Below are 18,841 nucleotides of genomic sequence, written 5' to 3' on the forward strand. Positions count from 1 at the left end.
TCTATTTATGAAATCCCATTGTCTCAGTATGACCTGCCACCTTCAAAAAATGACGCACATGCACCCACAGGTCCCTCTAACCCTGCACAAATTTTAGAACTGTGCCTGTGAATTTATGTAAGGGAATTAAGGGTTATGGGGAGTAGGCGGGTAAGTGGAACTGAACCACTATCAAATCAGCCATGATCTTATTGAATGGCAGAGCAGGCTCGAGGGGCTAGATGGCCTACTCCTTATGTTCTTATGTGCCTCTCCCTAATACTTTTTTCTAAAATGCATCACTTCACATTTCTCTAATTTCCATCCCCCATTTACGTGCTCATTTTTCTAAGACGTTGGTGGCAATTTGTCTCATCCTCGCTTTGTCACTCTCAAGTTTCACATCATCACCAAATTTTGAATTTCCACTCTATTCTAAGTTCACCCACAAAGAAAATAGTGTTTCTTGCAAGATCCCTTTGGGGAACACCACCATTGATCATTCTGGAGAAAAAACATTTACCATTGCTTGCTGTTTTCTTTCGAGTCATTTTTTTAGAATCCAATTTAACACTAACCGTCTTATTCAGTGAACCTCAATTTTGTTAACCAGCCTTTTAAGTAGTGTTTTGTTGAACAGTTTTTTAAAATCCACATAGATAACAACCACAACATTCCCTTAATCAACTTTGTTACTTCATCAGGAAATTCAATTAGATTAGTTACTTTGCCTTTTACAAATGTGCTGGGAATCCTTAATTAATTCAAACCTCTCCAAGTGTTTTTTAATTTCTAAAATCTTAATCACTGTTGGTGTTACATAACTGGCCTGTAGTTGCTAGGCAGTCCTTGCATATTCCTTGAATAAGGGTTCACATTTGTCAGTCTTGATTGCTCTGCACGTTTCCTATATCTAGGAAAATTGGAAGATTATGGCATGCCCTTGTGCCGTGTCTATCCCCACATCCATCAGAAACCTAGAATGCAAGTCATCGTCACCATGTGACTTTTTTCCCTAAATATATCCAGCCTTTTCAGTACTACCTCCCTCTCAATTTTCACTCAGTCCATTGCTTCTACTAACTCATGGTATGGATATTTCATCAGGCTCCTCTTCGTTAGTAAATATAGATACAGAGTACTCATGAAATATTCTAGCCTTGCCCTCTGCTTCCAAGCATATCACCTCTTTTGTCCATAACAGGGTCTACTCACTCTTTACTATCTGCTTGTTATTTACATGCAAGTAGAAGATTTTCAGGTTTCCTTTTATATTGATTACCATTCTATTTTCATACACTTTGCTACTCTTATTTTCCTCTTTACTTCCCCTCTAAACTTATTGTATTTTCCCTGGTTCTCACTTGAAGAATTCATCTGACTGCAAGATAAACCTTATAATCGCTATCTCTTTCGTCATCCGAGGAGTCCTATTTTTGATTCCTATGGCTTTCACCTTTGGGATGTACCTAGCTAGTATCTGAAGCATCTGCACCTTAAAGATGACTCATTGTTCCATAACAGTTCTTCCTATCAGACTTTGATTCCATTTTATCCAGGCTAGATCCCCTGCATTTCTCCCCAGCTAATCTAACCCAATGTGATCATCACTCTTACCCAAATGTGCTTCACAAGACACTTGGTCTACTTGGCCCAGTTCATTTCCCAAAGGCTGATCTAGCAAAGCTTCTTTTCTAGTTGAGTCAAGAACATACTGATCAAGGGGATCCTTCTGAATACATTTCAGGTACTCCTTCCTTTCTTTATTCTTTGCTGTAATGTTAAATATTTTGTGTAATTAAAATCACTCAAGGCAGATTCGATAGGGTCTTTTAAGAGACTTCTGGATGAGTACGTGGGACTTAGTAGGATTGAGGGTTATAGGTAAGCCTAGTAGGTAGAGATATGATCGGTGCAACTTGTGGGCCGAAGGGCCTGTTTGTGCTGTAGATTTTCTATGTTCTATGTTCTAGTCTAGCTCTGCTCTGTTGCTCCTCTATCTCTCTCACTATTTGGACACCAGTAGAATGTCACCAGTAATATGACCTTACCATTTTTTTCTTTCCCAATTCTTACCAAATTGATTCTGTCCTTGCCCCTCAAGAATAACCTTGAGCTGTTCTGTTTTTATAATTTCAAACTTCTAAGTATTTAGAAGCATACATTCAGTGTGGAATTTTGCCCTGCTATTGTAAATAGATATGGAAAAAGTCTTTCACTGATATCAGGATAAGTGAAATACCATTAATCCCACTGAGTAATATATTTATCTCTGTGAAACAAGATCTTCCTCTCTCAGTATAAATGTCATCCCTGTGCATTATTTAAAGCTCTTGCTTTATTATCGTATACGAGCTACTAAAGTGCCATAACAGACTAATGAGAAAAGATGCTTCTGTACTACAGGACTTAAAAGTTACAGAGCAGCTGAGGGATAGTTTTTTTCCATTAAGAAAACAATGGACAATTTTTGAAACTTTTGAAATTATGTTTTACAGAGGGCAGGAAAGTGCTGGAATTGTGACAAGTAATGGAGGTTCCCCACCACTATATATGACACACAAGGTATGTTTTTTATTTTGCAGTGGGCTGTAATAAATTTTCACAAAGAATTTTATTGAACTCAAATTAGGTTCAGTATTCTTTTGTACAGTCTCATTGTATTATGGTACTATACCTTTGTTTTCAGAAAACATGAATTACTATTTTCCAGTAGCTTTGCAACATTTACTTAAATTTAAATTTCCTATATCTTGGACTTTGTTGTAATTTAATAGCAAATTTCAGATAAGATTATGTTTTGATTATTTTCCAGTAAACAGATGATGTGAATTTTTTTATACTTTCGGTAAATTTTGTGTTCATTTGAACTGCAAGATGTTGGCATTATGCATCCAGTGTCTGAGATTAGTGCTGTCTGCTCTTGTCAGGGAAGCGTGTCCTTGTGCACCAATGTGAATTGCCACACATATCACTATGTCATCTCTTAATTAAAAATTGCTTAATTCAAACTACACTTTGTATGGTTAAATTGCTAAATCCAAAGTACTAGATGAATCAACAACATTCAAGAAGCTTGACACCAGGACAAAGCAGCCCATTTGATTGGCACCCCATTCTCTACCCTGGACATTTAGTTCCAACACTGCCGACATACAGTGACAGTAGTATGTACTATCAATAGCATGCACTGCAGCAACTTGCCAAGGCTCCTTCGACAGCAGCTTCTGAACCTGCAGTCATGACCGATTAGAAGGACAAGGACAAGGACAAGGACGAGTAGATGCATGGGAACACCACTACCTGCAAGTTCCCCTCCACGCCTCATAGCATCCTTGCTTGGAACTATGTCATCAAACTTTCACTGTTGCTGGGTCCAAATCTTGGAGCTCCCTGACATACTGTATTTTGTGTATACTTACATCATGCGGACAGCAGCAAGAAAGAACCATCTTATCAAAGAAAATTAGGGATTGGGCAATAAATACTTGGGGAGGCGATGGCCTAGTTGTATTATCACCAGACTATTAATCCAGAAACTCAGCTAATGTTTTGGGGACCTGAGTTTGAATCCAGTCACAGTAGATGGTGGAATTTGAATTCAATTAAAATCTGGAATTAAGAACTACTGATGACTGTGAAATCATTGTCAATTGTCAGAAAAACCCACCTAGTTCACTAATGTACTTTAATAAAGGAAATCTGTAAGACAAGACTTATTGTGTCTTTACCATTCTGGCCTACCTGCGACTCCAGAGCCACAGCAATGTGGTTGACCCTCAACTGGTTTGGGCAGCTAGGGATGGGTATAAAAATTGCTGGCCAGCCAGTGACATCCATGTCACATAAATATATATAAACCCACATCCCATGGAAGAAGAGAGCTAAGCTACAGTCAAAGTTAAGTGATTCTTCTAAGTTTAACAGAGGAATGCACTGGAAGTAGCCTACAAAATTAACTTCATGTTGATGCTGTAAATGCTTTTGTCTCATGATGTTGGCTGTTTGAATGTAGCACCTAGTAGTGAATTACAGGTGGGGAAAAAACGATTGCTGCAAACTAAATTCAATGATTTTTTTTCCATTTCATTTTGCAAATACTGAGAAGACTTGTAATAATGTTAAAATTCCTAACATTTTAGATTCATGTTGAATTTCAAGCTATAACGTCTTTGGAATAATCATAGCAATGTTGCAGTTCAGAGGCCTTAATAACCTTCAGGTCAAAGACTTGTGCAACTGCTCTTCGGAACTTAGTTTTGGATCTAAGCAAATATTTTAAGTCCTGAGGCTGTAATTTCAAAAGACAAGATAAAAATACTTGAATATGAACTTTGTGCTATTCCTCTTTGGTTTAAAAACTGTAAAGATTTTACTATGTCCTCAAATCAAAAAAAAAGGTAATGTTGAGCAGGACCTAAATTCTGCATTTGATATAGAATTGCATAATTTAATCCTTGTTGCTCCCTGCGAAGAACACCCTATGGGGTGGTCAGAGCTCATGTTGTTAAGAGTGCAGGTTCTAGAAGTATTACTTGTTCATTCAGTCCATATAAAACAAGTCTCAGGTGGACTTGGTATTTTCAAATCCTGGAGTAACACTCCTGAGAGTAGAACTACAGCTTTGTAATAAATGTATATAAAATGTAACAAGTTAGTTTTCCATTGATATAAGGTCTCAAAGTTGTAGTTAAAGAAATTATTTTAATTAAAGTAGTAAGTTATTCTTCCCTCAGAACAATGATTTTAATTATTAATTTACGGGTTATGGAGATCATCATTAGATATGCGTATAATTTTTTTTCACAGGGAATGGGCCTCATAAACAGTACTTTTCGTGAAGAGCAAATACAAAAGCTTCGCAATGGAAACCTGGGAATAGGACACACACGATATTCTACATCAGGCATTTCTGAATTGCAGAATTGTCAGCCATTTGTAGTGGAAACTCTTCATGGAAAGATTGCTGTCGCTCACAATGGAGAATTAGTTAATGCAAAAAAGTTAAAAAATAAGGTGCAGTATGGCATTATCAATAGTGTTGTTACATTTAATAAGTCAATTATGTAGAAAAATTTGCATTTTGAAAAGTTAATTGATCCTCAGTAAATAATGTACCCTAATGAGACAAAGGTTTCAGGATGGATAATAGATTAGTTCAGTTTTCTGGTAAAAATGTTAATCAAATCTTGATGTGTTGGTTACAAATCCACAGTATACACGAATAAATACTCTGGTCAAACAAAGACATTGATCAATAACCTGTCTTATTGAGCACAGAAACAAGATTCAAATGTCCTAAAAGGAGAGAGCATGGTGTAGGCATTTCCTGCCCCAATCTACCTGCAGTCCCCTTTCCTTGGAACCAACCTTGGTCTTCTGATGCACGTGTAGTAGGAGATTGCTGCTGTTTTGCCCATAATATGCCTTTAAAGTAGATACATTTTGATGCTTTGTCAAATGTTTGTATGCATTTTGTCATTTAACCTGTAATAATTTGAAGCTTAATGCAGAATGATGAATTCAATTTGTACAGTGAAGTTGAGTGTGATTGGCTATGTATTTTTCAGGTTGTAAAAGATAACTTTTTCAATTTACGTAGGTATTACGACATGGAGTTGGCTTATCAACCAGCTCTGACAGTGAGCTTATCATACAGCTTCTCGCTTTGACTCCACCAAAGGAGGAAGCTGATACACCTGACTGGGTAGCCAGGTAAGGGAAGGTTCTGAAACTTCCAGCTCCAATTTGGTACAGCAGCTCTAAGTATAATGGAGGAAGCTCATTTTGAAGTACAATTACAAGTGTAAGTTGATTCAGGGCATGGTCTGATACTGATGGAAGGCAGTGTGAGACTCCCTACAATCAGAAACAAATTCTTCACACCGACATTACAGAGAATTGTTAGATGTACGTTTAGAGTATATCAACTTTATAATTGAACTTGCTTTCTTGCCCTATTACCTCTGCGGTTTCTAAACATATTATAAATATATAGTTTGCATCATCACATAACTTGTAAATCCTTTTCAGATTTTTATTAAAATTTGTTCTCCTCCGCATGCAAATGACTCTCAAAATTCATGGGACTTGATCTATTTTTCAAATGTTGTAATTTCCAGCAATTTTTAAAACATCCATTAGCAAACATTTGTTACTTTTAATCAGAACAATTATAAAAAAGGATGTAGTAATCACCTTTCCCAAATGCCTTCTGGAAATTTAAGTACAATACTCTTTCAATCAAATTGATCACTACAAAGGACGGTGCTTCTTTTTATGTATGTGTCATAGCCTGTTGCCTCCAGTTTCAATTCTTCAGCTGATCTTTTGAGGTCTGCCATTACTTGGGTGTAAATTTAGCTGTGGTCTTTTCTTCCTCCTCTTCTTACATTCACTTGATTTAATCAATTCCAAACATTTGGAGAGTTCTGCTTGATAAGATTGAAGTAACTCTTCCACTTCATCTGTAGCCAGGCTTTTAGATCCCTCCTCCAACTTGTTTTGCAAATGCAACATCTTAGTCCAAATTGGGGAACTCTATGAAATCATTCACAGGCTCAGACCAAACCTTTTTCCAGCAGGCGTTGATGGTTAATTTTTTAAAACTCATCCCATGCAATTCTCCCTATTAATATAAGCATGTTGAATTCTACCTATCAATCATGGACAATGGCTGAAGGATTTGCTTCCATAATGTTGAGAATGTGGTTGAAACCGCTGTGCTCGTGGTAAGCTTTGAATGTTGCAACAACTCCCAGTCCATTGGCTGTCTTCAAGATGAGGTGGATGTCCAGGAACGTTATCAAGATTAAGTCGGCCCATGAAGGACAAGTTCTTTTTCCTCATAAAGTCCCCATCTCATGCAGAAAGCAAATTTCAAACAGTCTTCAAATGCTGTTGCTGTAACCCAGGTACTGCTGTTAGTTTCCAAAAAAGTCTGGATTGATGAAATTTTTTTTTACCTTTTTAAAGAAATCAAGGGCTTTCAGAGCTATAAACGAGTTGGTTTACACTTAAAACCAACCACATTGCCACAGAGAGCGTTAGTCTGATGTTTGCGGTTTTAAAACGTAGTGCTATCCTTTCTACTTTGAATATGCAAAGCCTATTTGGCATTTTAACATAAGAACATAAGAAGAAATAGGAGCAGGAGTAGGCCATCTAGCCCTTCGAGCCTGCCCCGCCATTCAATAAGATCATGGCTGATCTAAAGTGGCTCAGTTCCACTTGTTACGCTGCTAATGTTACGCTGTTGTTTAAGAAGGGTGCCAGGCAAAAGGCAGGGAATTATAGGCCGGTTAGTTTAACGTCTGTTGTAGGTAAAATGTTAGAATCCGTCATCAAGGAGGAAATAGCGAGGCATCTTGAGGGGAATTGCTTGATAGAGCAGACGCAGCATGGTTTCGTTAAAGGGAAGTCGTGTCTGACAAATTTACTGGAGTTCTATGAGGATGTGTCTAGGGCGGTGGATAGAGGAGAGCCGGTGGATGTGGTCTTTCTGGATTTTCAGAAGGCGTTTGACAAGGTACCTCACAAGAGGTTATTGCAGAAGGCCAGGGGACATGGAGTTGGGGGTAGGGTGTTAGCGTGGATAGAGGATTGGTTGTCAAATAGGAGGCAGAGAGTGGGAGTCAATGGGTGCTATTCGGATTGGCGGTTGGTGACTAGTGGAGTGCCCCAGGGGTCGGTGCTGGGGCCTACTATTTACCATTTATATAGATGATCTGGAGGAGGGAACCAAGTGTATGGTGTCGAAATTTGCTGATGACACCAAGATTGGTGGAACGGCAAATTGTGCGGAGGGTGTGAAGAGTCTGCAGAAGGATTTAGATAGGCTGAGCGAATGGGCCAGGAAATGGCAAATGGAATTTAATGTTGGCAACTGCGAGGTGGTTCACTTTGGTAGGAATAATGGTAGGAAGGATTATTACTTTCGTGGCGAAAAACTGCAGCAGGCGACGGTGCAGAGGGACCTCGGGGTCCTTGTGCATGAGTCGCAAAAACCCAGCTTGCAGGTGCAGCAGGTGGTCAGGAAGGCGAATGGGATGCTGGCCTTCAGAGCGAGGGGGATTGAATATAAAAGTAGGGAGGTCTTGCTGCGGCTGTATAGGGCATTGGTGAGGCCGCAGCTGGAGTACTGTGTGCAGTTTTGGGCGCCGTACTTACGCAAGGATATTTTGGCCTTGGAGGGAGTGCAGAGGAGGTTTACTAGGCTGATGCTAGAGTTGAGGGGGTTGAGCTATGAGAGGCTGAATAAATTAGGCTTGTACTCGTTAGAGTTTAGAAGAATGAGGGGAGATCTCATTGAGACGTATAAGATGATGAATGGGATGGATAGGATAGAGGTGGAGAGACTCTTCCCGCTCAGAAAGGATAGTAGGACTAGGGGGCACAGCCTCAAGATAAAGGGGGGGCGGTTTAGAACGGAGTTGAGGAAGAATTTCTTCACTCAAAGGGTGGTGAATCTCTGGAATTCTCTGCCCGTTGAAGTGGTGGAGGCTGCCTCGCTAAATATTTTTAAGAAGCGGGTTGATGGATTTTTGATAAGAGAGGGGACTAAGGGTTATGGGGAGAGGGCGGGAATGTGGAACTGAGCCACGACAGATCAGCCATGATCTTATTGAATGACGGGGCAGGCTCGAAGGGCTAGATGGCCTACTCCTGCTCCTATTTCTTATGTTCTTATGTTCACTTTCCCGCTTTCTCCCCATAACCCTTAATTCCCTTGCCTACCAAAAACCTATCTACCTGTGTCTTAAATATATTTAGCGAGGTAGTCTCCACCACATCAACGGGCAGAGAATTCCAGAGATTCACCACCCTTTGAGTGAAGAAGTTCCTCCTCAACTCCATTCTAAACTGCCCCCCCCCCCCTTATCTTGAGGCTGTGCCCTCTAGTCCTGCTGTCCTTTCTGCGTGGGAAGAATCTCTCTACCTCTACCCTATCCCTCCCCTTCATTATCTTATACGTCTCTATAAGATCCCCCCTCATCCTTCTAAACTCCAACGAGTACAAACCCAGTCTATTCAGCCTCTCTTCATAGTCCAACCCCCTCATCTCTGGTATCAGCCTAGTGAACCTCCTCTGCACTCCCTCCAAGGCCAAAATATCCTTGCACAAGTGCGGCGACCAAAACTGCACACAGTACTCCAGCTGCAGCCTCACCAGTGCCCTGTACAGTTGCAGCAAGACCTCCCTGCTTTTATATTCAATCCCCCTCGCTATAAAGGCAAGCATCCCATTTGCCTTCCTGTTCACCTGCTGCACCTGCAGGCTGGGTTTTTGTGACTCATGCACAAGGACCCCCAGGTCCCTCTGCACCGTAGCATGCTGCAGCTTTTCTCCCTTTAAATAGTATTCCTTCCTTCTATTATTCCTGCCAAAGTGAATAACCTCACACTTGCTAACATTGTACTCCATCTGCCAGGTCCTCGCCCACTCGCTCAGCCTATCTAGATCCCTCTGCAGACTTTCCACATCCTCCACACAATTTGCTTTTCCACTTATCTTCGTGTCATCAGCAAATTTCGACACCCTACATTGAGCCCCCTCCTCCAGATCATCTATATAAATGGTAAATAGTTGAGGCCCCAGCACCGATCCCTGGGGCACTCCGCTAGTCACCAATCGCCAATCAGAATAGCACCCATTGATACCAACTTTCTGCCTCCTATTAGACAACCAATCCTGTATCCACACTAACACCTTACCGCCAACTCCATGCCTCCTAACCTTCTGAAGCAACCTTTTGTGCGGCACCTTATCAAACTCCTTCTGAAAATCGAGAAACACCAATTCCACCAGTTCCCCTCTTTCTTCCAAAACAGGCCAGTTTTGATTGTGATAAAGAACTGCTCTGATGGTACCCTCGCTCCTCAGTGTTGCCTGGGGAAACTGCTGTAACTACATGGCCAGCTGGTGCACTATCCCCCACCAACTTCACATTATGAAGCTCAAAATGTCTTTTAAAGCAAGCAAACCATCTTGTGTTGACTGACAATCCTGTGGACCACTAAGAAGAGGCCTCTTCTTCACTGTAGCACCAGCACTACGCTCCTTACTACAATTCAAGTATCTTATTTCAAATAATTGGGCCATTAATTGAGATTTCTGCTTTGATACTGGCGCTTTCAGATTGCCAAAACTATTTCAGACAATGTTCTGGTCTTTTCTTCTTGTTTATGCTATCCTAGTTTCCTATCATGGGCTGTCTTCTTTGAGTAGAAGTGGCTCTTTTCAGCTGACTTGAATATGTGATGCTATCAAAGTGCCAACATAGCCATTGTGGATGTAATGACCTAATTAGTCTTCATGCAGTGGAATTAACAGCCGATTTTACTATAGCATCACGGAAAACATGGTAAAGTCAGGTGTGAGGCTATTAACATGATCTGCGTCCGTGTCTGTGCAGATGCTCACTTTACCAAGGCCCAGGAATGGCCCGATCTGATTTGTGCCTGAAACAGACCCAACGGCAATTTAAATGCATTCGCATGCATTTAAATTGAATTAATGAACTGCTCACCCAACTTTCAGTATTTCACCCTTTACCACCCCATTCGCCAATCCAGAATGGGGCCAAAATGGACATGCTAAATAGAAGTCTGTTTCGGACGCTCCAGCTGCTGAAGAGGTATGTTCAGAGCTTTCAACAGCTCTCTGACTCAGATCGGTGGTGCTGGTGGTGGCGGGGGAGAGAGACAGGCCTGATCATTCTCTGGTGAGAGGGTGGGGAGGGAAAAGGAGGTGGGTCAGGTGTATGTCCGACAGGGAGGGGAGGGAGGCCAGATCATTCTCTGGGGGGAGGGGGCTGCTGATCGCTCACTGGTGGAGAGGGGAGGGGAGCGGATGGTTCTCTTGGTGGGAGGGGTTGCTGCTATCACTCCACGGGCGATCGGTTGGGAATGGGGCAGGGGGTCACGATCGGTCTGGGTAGCATAGGGTGGGTAGATAAGGAGGACATGATATCTGTGGGGGCCCTTGTCCTGCTTTTCGGTCCCAGCCAGCTTTATCCACTTTTTGCAGCCCGGGAGCGATATTACACGGGCGAGCTTTTTCAGTTTTTTAACTGCGCATGTACAGTTCAGAGCTCTGATTGTTTCAGGCGTGCTAAGCCCCACTCACAGCATGATTCAGACCTGTGATTTTTCTTTCAGGCTAAGTGTGTATGGGGCCGCCTGGAATAGATTTTCAAGTTGGATCTGAATTGCGCCCAGATTCAGCACTTAGGGCCAATTTTACCATTTTCATTCTAAATGACTTGATCTGTTTGATCTGAATATATGCAAAGAGGTATATGATTGAGCACTTCCAAACATTGGCTTGCGCGGTTGAATACATGGGATTACATAAATAGGACCTGGGTGGGATTGTTGTCAGTTGATTGGCCGAATGGCCTCCTTCTGCATTGTAGGGATTCTATGTACTGAATAATAATTTGTGGAAAGTATTGAATGTAATTTAAGACTGACTGAGAGGGGAAATTATTATAAATGACAGGTATGTCAAACAGTAAAGTAATGAAAGGTGGCCATGATTTCTTTTTGTCTGAATTGATAAAAGTCACAATAATTCTTCCTACATTGCCTCATGGCAATCTTGTCCATTGCTATTCTTGGGTAGTTCGCCCAGTGGTCCTGCTGTACCTATCCTGAAAAGGTCACCATGTTTCAATTCTTCCATCAGCATTTGTATGTCCAATTTGGAGAATGCTGGGCATTCTATTTTCTGCAAACTGCTTGTAGACATGTTTTAAAACACAAGGGTACTGCCCTCAAAACTGCAATGGCCAGAATCTTATCACCGTTCACGCTGGCGAGATTTTACCATCCCACTGCATTGAACGGAGATTTGACTGGCTGCCAAATTCTCTGATCTTGCTCCATCAGGAGTGTGCGCAGAAGAGAGTGCGGCAGATAAAATTTAAATTGTCCACCGCCATGGAATTTGATTTGATTTATTACTGTCACATGTATTAGTAAACAGTGAAAAGTATTGTTTCTTGCACGCTATATAGACAAAGCATGCCGTTTATAAAGAAAGAAAGGAGACAGTGCAGAATGTAGTGTTACAGTCACAGCCTCTGCATGCATCCACGGAATGAGTTTGTACTCGCAAGCTTTTATGCTAATGGCTCTGTGAGATTGCGCAAATGCTGCTGGTTCATGAAATTCAAAGGACTATGTGAATACTCCTCTTGTACTTTCTTAGCACAGTCAGATTTATGGCTAATCAGGAATTTAAATAGTTTCATCTGATTCACGTGGAGAATAATCATTTTAGATTTCTTCACACTGCTTTGGAGTACCATCAAATAACTTCATGGCGCTTTCTGTGGACTAGCACCTGAACCAGTTCTGGGTACTGATCAGAAAGCATGTGAGCCAATGAGAAACCAATATTGACTTGAGTATTTCATTTTAGCTGCCAAATAGTAAATCCAGGTGTATTAGGTGACATAAATTAAAACATTTCCTTTTAGAATATGTCAACCATGGCTTGGATGGTAGCACTCTTAGCTCTGAATTACAGGATAACAAGTTCACAGTCCACTCCAGGGAACAGTGTTGTAGCACTGAGGAAGTACTGTACTGTTGAAGATGCTGTCTTTTGGATGAGATATTCAACTGAGATCTTATCTGCCTGTTGGGGTAAAGTGTTAGTGTGGATTGAGGATTGGCTATCTAACAGGAAGCACAGAGTTGGAATAAATGGGTGCTTTTCTGGTTGGCAGTTGGTGACTAGTGGCGTGCCGCAGGGATCAGTGCTGGGGCCTCAACTGTTTACCATATAATGTATCTGGAGGAGGGGGCTGAGTGTAGGGTAACAAAATTTGCTGATGACACGACGATGAGTGGAAAAGCGAATTGCGTGGAGGGTGTGGAAAGTCTGCGGAGACATCTGGATAGGCTGAGTGAGCGGGCGAGCACGTGGCAGATGGAGTATAATGTTAGCAAATGTGAGGTAATCCACTTTGGAAGGAATAATAGGATGGAATATTATTTAAATGGTGAAAAGTTGCAGCATGCTACTGTGCAGAGGGACCTGAGGGTCTTTGTGCACGAATCGCAGAAACTCAGTCTGCAGGTGTAGCAGGTGATCAAGAAGGCGAATGGAACGTTGGACTTTATAGCGAGGGGGATAGAATATAAAAACAGGTGGGTCTTGCTGCAACTGTACAAGGCACTGATGAAGCTGCAACTGGAGTACTGTGTGCAGTTTTGGTCCCCTTCTTTGCGAAAGGATAAATTGGCCTTGGAGGGAGTGCAGAGAAGGTTCACTAGGCTGATACCGGAGATGAGGGGGTTAGCCTATGAAGAGAGGCTGAATAGACTGCATCTGTACTCATTGGAGTTTAGAAGGCTGAGGGGAGATCTTATAGAGACGTATAAGATAATGAAGGGGCTAGATAGGGTAGAGGTAGAGAGATTCTTTCCACTTAGAAAGGATAGCAGAACTAGAGGGCACAGCCTCAAAATAAGGGGGAGGAGGTGCTGTTTGGAACAGAGTCGAGGAGGAACGTCTTCTGTCAGAGGGTGGTGAATCTCTGGAATTCTCTGCCCATTGAAGTGGTGGAGGCTACCTTGCTGAATATATTTAAGTCACGGGTAGATAGCTTTCTGATAGATAAGGGAATTAAGGGTTATGGGGAGCAGGTGGGAAAATGGAACTGATACACTTCAGATCAGCCATGATCTTATTGAATGGCAGGGCAGGCTCAAAGGGCTAGATGGCCTACTCCTGCTCCTATTTCTTATGTTGGGTGATTGCGAAAGATGTCTTGGCACAGTTTTGAAGAAGAGCAGGGGAATTATCCTGTGTCCTGACCCATTTTCATTCCTCCATCAATGTCACAATAATCAGATTAACTGGCCATCAACTCATGGCTGTTTGTGAGCAAGTTGATTGCCACGTTTCCTTCATTTTGAAGTGACCATACTTCAAAATCCACGTCATTGGCTGTAAAGCACTTTGAGACATCCAGTAATCCTGCAAACGTGCAAAGTGCTGTATAAACTCTGCTTAAGCTCTACCTTGATAATAGTATGCATATAATTTTTTTAAAAATCGGGGTGGGGGGTTGGAGTATTGGCACCCATATTGATTTGGCATATTGCAACATTGCAAATCTCCCAAATTGGAGTGCTCAAAGTTCCAGTGCAATGTTATTTGTATCTTATCCAGATTAAATCATGCATGAATTCTCTTCTGCTCAAACTTAAAAAAACATTGTATTTGCTTTGTCACGAAGATATTGTGCCATTAACAACTCAAGACTGTCCAGTAAAACTAGTTATGGAATTTTCTGGCAAGGTGATTTTGATAATCTTTTATAGTTTGTAAAGAGGAGAAATAACTTATTGTTGTTTATCTTAATCTCCAGAATTAGGAATTTGGTGACTGCAACATCAATCTCTTATTCATTACTACTTATGTACAAAGATGTAATTTATGCTGTCCGTGACCCTTATGGGAATCGTCCTCTATGCCTTGGCTGCTTAGTACCAGTTTCTAAACTGCATAGTTCAGGTAAGAAACAACTAATTTATAAAAACAAACCTTAACAGAAATGAAATGCCAGGGCATGTTCCATGGAAAGTATTATCAGGCATTATCACTATGGTCTTTTAAAATATATATTTTTGAAGTAGCAGTTTAGGACCCATTTTTAATCACTGGAAAAGATTTTAGTTTTAATCTGTAATATTCAAGAAGATTGAATTCAGATTAGCAGTAGGGAATGTTACTGAAATATTTGATTTTTTTCCCATCAGATACATCATGATATAAACAGCATTGTTTTCCTTTCTTACACTAATTGTTCTTGCCGCTCCACTGTTCCCAAGTGGTGGTTAGGTTTTTTTCCCCCAATATCTGCTGTAATGGTATAAACAACAACTTTCATTTTATATAGATTTTTTGGTGTAGAAAAAGGCGCTTCACAACTAAAGCAAACAGGTGCATAGTTGGGGAGAGAGATGTTGGAAAGGGTGACTGAAATCTTTATTGAGTATATGACTTTACTTTGGGGGTGATTTGGGAAAGAGACTAAAGTTTTGGGAGGAAGTTTGAGAGCATAGGAACAAGCTTGTTGAAATTCTGCTGTCAAAGTGGAGTATACAGAATGCTATAGGACGATAGTAGAGGTTGGGCTGGAGGATACTCAAGTGGTAGGTAGGGCGAGGCCATGGCAAGGTTTATGGATGAAAGAAAAGATTGTAAATTTAATATATTGAAAAACTCTAATCCTGTGTACGTCAGTGAGAATGGGTGGATTTAGTGGGATACATGCAGCAGAGCTTTAGATACTAATTGAATAGCAGAATGCAGCCAATGTTGGTAACTGAAATAAAACCAAATGTTGGAAATACTCAGCAGGTCAGACACCATCAATGCAGCGAGAAACAGAGTTGAAGGTTCCTGGACAAGGCATCAGATCTGGGAAAAGCTAGAGATGTAATAGTTTCTGAGTAGGACAAGGGAAGTTCTATGATGGGTTGTTGTGGTTGCCAGTTTTGAGACACTATGGGCAGGATCTTACTAGCTCGCAATGCCAGTCAATCGGCATGGCGAGCGGTTAAGATAAAGTGAAAAATTGGGTTCACTCCTGAATTCTCACATCTTGTGATTTACTAGCCCCGTTTGTGAGGCTGATTTAAATATTGATGACCCACATGCTATTGTCTGGGCTCATTTACCTTAGCCCGCTCGCCGGTGAGGATCTTAGTGTAGTCCCCACCAACGGGGACCAATCGTGATGGCCTCACTGGTGGGAACAGAGCTGCGATCAGGGGAGACAGTATACTGGGAGACTAGGGCGTCTTTGCAATGACACCCCTTGAGCTTAGCAGACAACCTCTCAGGCGAGCTGAGACTCCATCCCCCACCCCACACTTTACTTGTGAGATTTGCATTATGGCTGCTGTATTGCACAGAATGTTGCAAACATTACCATTACTTACCTCACTGAAAAGACTTCCCATTTTCTCTCTTGGCTGTTTTACGCTTAGAATTTTTTTGAGACAATTCCACACTATACCTGTACAATTTATCAAATAATAATACCATCAGTTCAATGTTTAATAACAGATTTTAGGATTGTTTAAGTATAGTTTCTGCTAACTGCAGAAATTTTATGCATTTTTGTTTTGATTCTATTATGTTCTTCCTTTTGAACTTAGGAGAACCTGTTACTGAAACAGAAACTGAAGGATGGGTAGTTTCTTCTGAATCATGCAGTTTTCAATCTATTGGAGCCAGGTGAGACTGATAATAACTTTATTAATGGTGGGAGTGAGTTATAACACAAATATATACATTTTTAGAAATGTATTGTTATGGTTTGAAGCATGTTTAAGCTTTCAGCAAACCTAACAAGTATCACATCAAGATTACAGTGCATGATAGATACATTTCCATATCAATTGAACAGTCATTGTCATAAATTTTTACAGCATGGAAACAGGTCTTTCAGCCAACTTGTCCATGCGGCCCTTTTTTTAAACTCCACGCTAATCCCAATTGCCCACATTTGGCCCATATCCCTCTATACCCATTTTACTCATGTAACTCTCTCAATGCTTTTTAAAAGACAAAATTGTACTCACCTCTACTACCTCTGGCAGCTTGTTCGAGACACCCATCGCCCTCTGTGTGAAAAATTGCCCCGCTGGTGTGACTGAAATTTTTCTGAAAATCTGTGTGTTCAGACATTGACATTTTGGTGGAGTAGGCAGAAAAGTGAAAGATGAAGTTCAGGGTGGAGGAGTGATTCATTTTGGCAGGACGAATAAAGGAGGAAGTCTAAAGGAGATGCAAGAACAGTGGGAGCTTGTTGGCATAGTGGTTAGCACTGCTGCCTCACTGCACGAGGGAACCGGGTTCAGTTCCGGCCTCAGGTGACTGTTCTCCCCGTGCCTGTGAGGGTTTCCTCCTTACGACCCAGTCTCGACCCATACTCCAAAGATGTGTAGATCAGATTGATTGCCATTCAAAATTGCCCCTTTCAGGGAATGCGCAGGGTAAGTACGAGGGTTGAAGGGAATAGGGCTGGGTGGGACTGTTGTCAGTACAGGCTTGATGGGCTGAATGGCCTCCTTCTGCATCGTATGATTCTAATATCTGCATACATTAGTGAAGGTGGCAGGGCACTTTGAGAGAGCAGTAAATGCAGTATATGGTATCCTAGCTATCATTAATGGAGGAATTGAGTACAAGAGTAAGGAGCTCATATTGAACTTGTATAAGGCACTTGTTAAGCCTCATCTGGAGACTGCATCCAGATCTGATCACCGTACTTGAGGAAGGATGCAAAGGTATTGAGAGAGTACAGAGGAGATTCACAAGAATAAGTCCAGGGATTAAGACCATAGCTACAAGAAGATAAGGCTGAGAGGAGACTTGATAGAGAGATTTAAGACCCTAAGAGGTATGGACTGGTTAGAGTGAGAAACTCTTCCCTCTCCCGAGATGGTCAGGAATTAGAAGGCACGGATTCTTAATGATGGGGAAATGCATCAGAAGTGAAGTAAGTAAAAGCACTTCACTGAGAGGCTGTTTGGAATCTGGAATAATCTTCCTTAAACCCTATTCCAATATTCATTTAAGATTTTGGCTGATCTGACATCTAACTCTCTACCTCTTTACCCCTTGGACTAAGGGAAACCCCAGATTAAAAATAATAACGAGTGAGCATCTGTGCTCCTGTATTTTCCAATCTTTGCGTATCCCAATAAAAATAACAGATCTGATAAGTACTGTTGGATCTTCAGGCTGCCCCAAAGTGCTTTACAAAACAAATGGTTTTCCAAGTTTGTTTAACTTTGCATGCTAATTTTACCTGTATAATAAAAATTAAGTGCAGGGGGTTGGGGATAATGTATTGAGATGAATAGAAGATTGGTTGGCAGACAGAAAACAAAGTAGGAATAAATGTGTCTTTTTCCAAATGGCAGGCTGTGACTAGTGGGATACCATACAGATCAGTGCTAGGACCATAGCTATTCACTATGTACATGATTTAGATGAGGAAACTAAACTTAATATCTCCAAATTTGCAGATGGCACAAAGCTGGGTGAGAGGTTGAGTTGTGAGGAGGGTGAGCTGTGAGGAGGATGCAGAGGTCCTGCAATGTGATTTGAACAAATTGAGTGAATGGGGAAAAGAATGGCAGGTGCAGTATAATTTGGATAAATGTGAGGTTGTCCACTTTGGTAGTAAAAGCAGGAAGGTGCTATCTGAATGGCCATAAATTAGGAGAGGGAAATGTACAATGAGACCTGGATGTCCTCGTACACTAGTCACTGAAGGCAAGCATGCGGGTTCAGTGGCAGTAAAAAAGGCGAATGTTATGTTGGCCTTTATAGGAAGATTTTGGTGCAGCAGCTTGAATATCTTGCTGCAATTATACACATGGCCTTAGTGAGGCCACACATGGAATATTGTGTGCAGTTTTGGTTTCCTTGTCTGACGAAGGAAATCCTTGCTCTGGAAGGAGTGCAGAGAAGGTTTGCTATGCTGATTCCTGGGATGGCAGGACCAATGTGTGAGGAGAGATTGAGTCTGTTAAGATTGTATTTGCTAGAGTTAAGAAGAATGAGGGAGAATCTCATAGAAACCTATAAAATTCCAACAGGACCAAACAGAGTAGATGCAAGAAGGAAGTTACAGATGGTGGGGGTGTCCATAAGTAGGCGAAACAGTCTGAGAATACAGGATAGATCATTTAGGACAGATGAGGAGAAATTTCAACCCTAGACTGGTCAGCCTGTGGAATTCGTTTAGGCCAAAACATTGATGGGGGCGATTCTCCCATGCTGCTGCACTAATTAATGCAGCAGGCCAGGAGAATCCAGGTG

The 18,841-nt window shown here is 41.3% G+C and overlaps 2 protein-coding genes across 2 annotated transcripts in view; one reads left to right on the plus strand and one right to left on the minus strand.

Moving 5' to 3' along the window:
* The window catches only part of paics (phosphoribosylaminoimidazole carboxylase, phosphoribosylaminoimidazole succinocarboxamide synthetase), a 277,223-nt gene that overhangs the window by 33,292 nt on the left and 225,090 nt on the right, over nucleotides 1-18,841 (minus strand). The gene's annotated exons all lie outside the window — the stretch shown is intronic.
* Nucleotides 1-18,841, plus strand: part of ppat (phosphoribosyl pyrophosphate amidotransferase) — a 47,629-nt gene that overhangs the window by 16,099 nt on the left and 12,689 nt on the right. Inside the window, exons 2-6 of the mRNA XM_080187277.1 lie at nucleotides 2,478-2,544; nucleotides 4,789-4,995; nucleotides 5,582-5,694; nucleotides 14,367-14,512; nucleotides 16,165-16,243. Coding sequence (XP_080043403.1) covers nucleotides 2,478-2,544; nucleotides 4,789-4,995; nucleotides 5,582-5,694; nucleotides 14,367-14,512; nucleotides 16,165-16,243 — 612 coding nt within the window. The remainder of the gene's footprint in view (nucleotides 1-2,477; nucleotides 2,545-4,788; nucleotides 4,996-5,581; nucleotides 5,695-14,366; nucleotides 14,513-16,164; nucleotides 16,244-18,841) is intronic.

The sequence above is a fragment of the Carcharhinus amblyrhynchos genome, chromosome 1, assembly GCF_965287045.1.
Source record: "Carcharhinus amblyrhynchos chromosome 1, sCarAmb.v2.hapA, whole genome shotgun sequence".
NCBI lineage: Eukaryota > Metazoa > Chordata > Chondrichthyes > Carcharhiniformes > Carcharhinidae > Carcharhinus > Carcharhinus amblyrhynchos.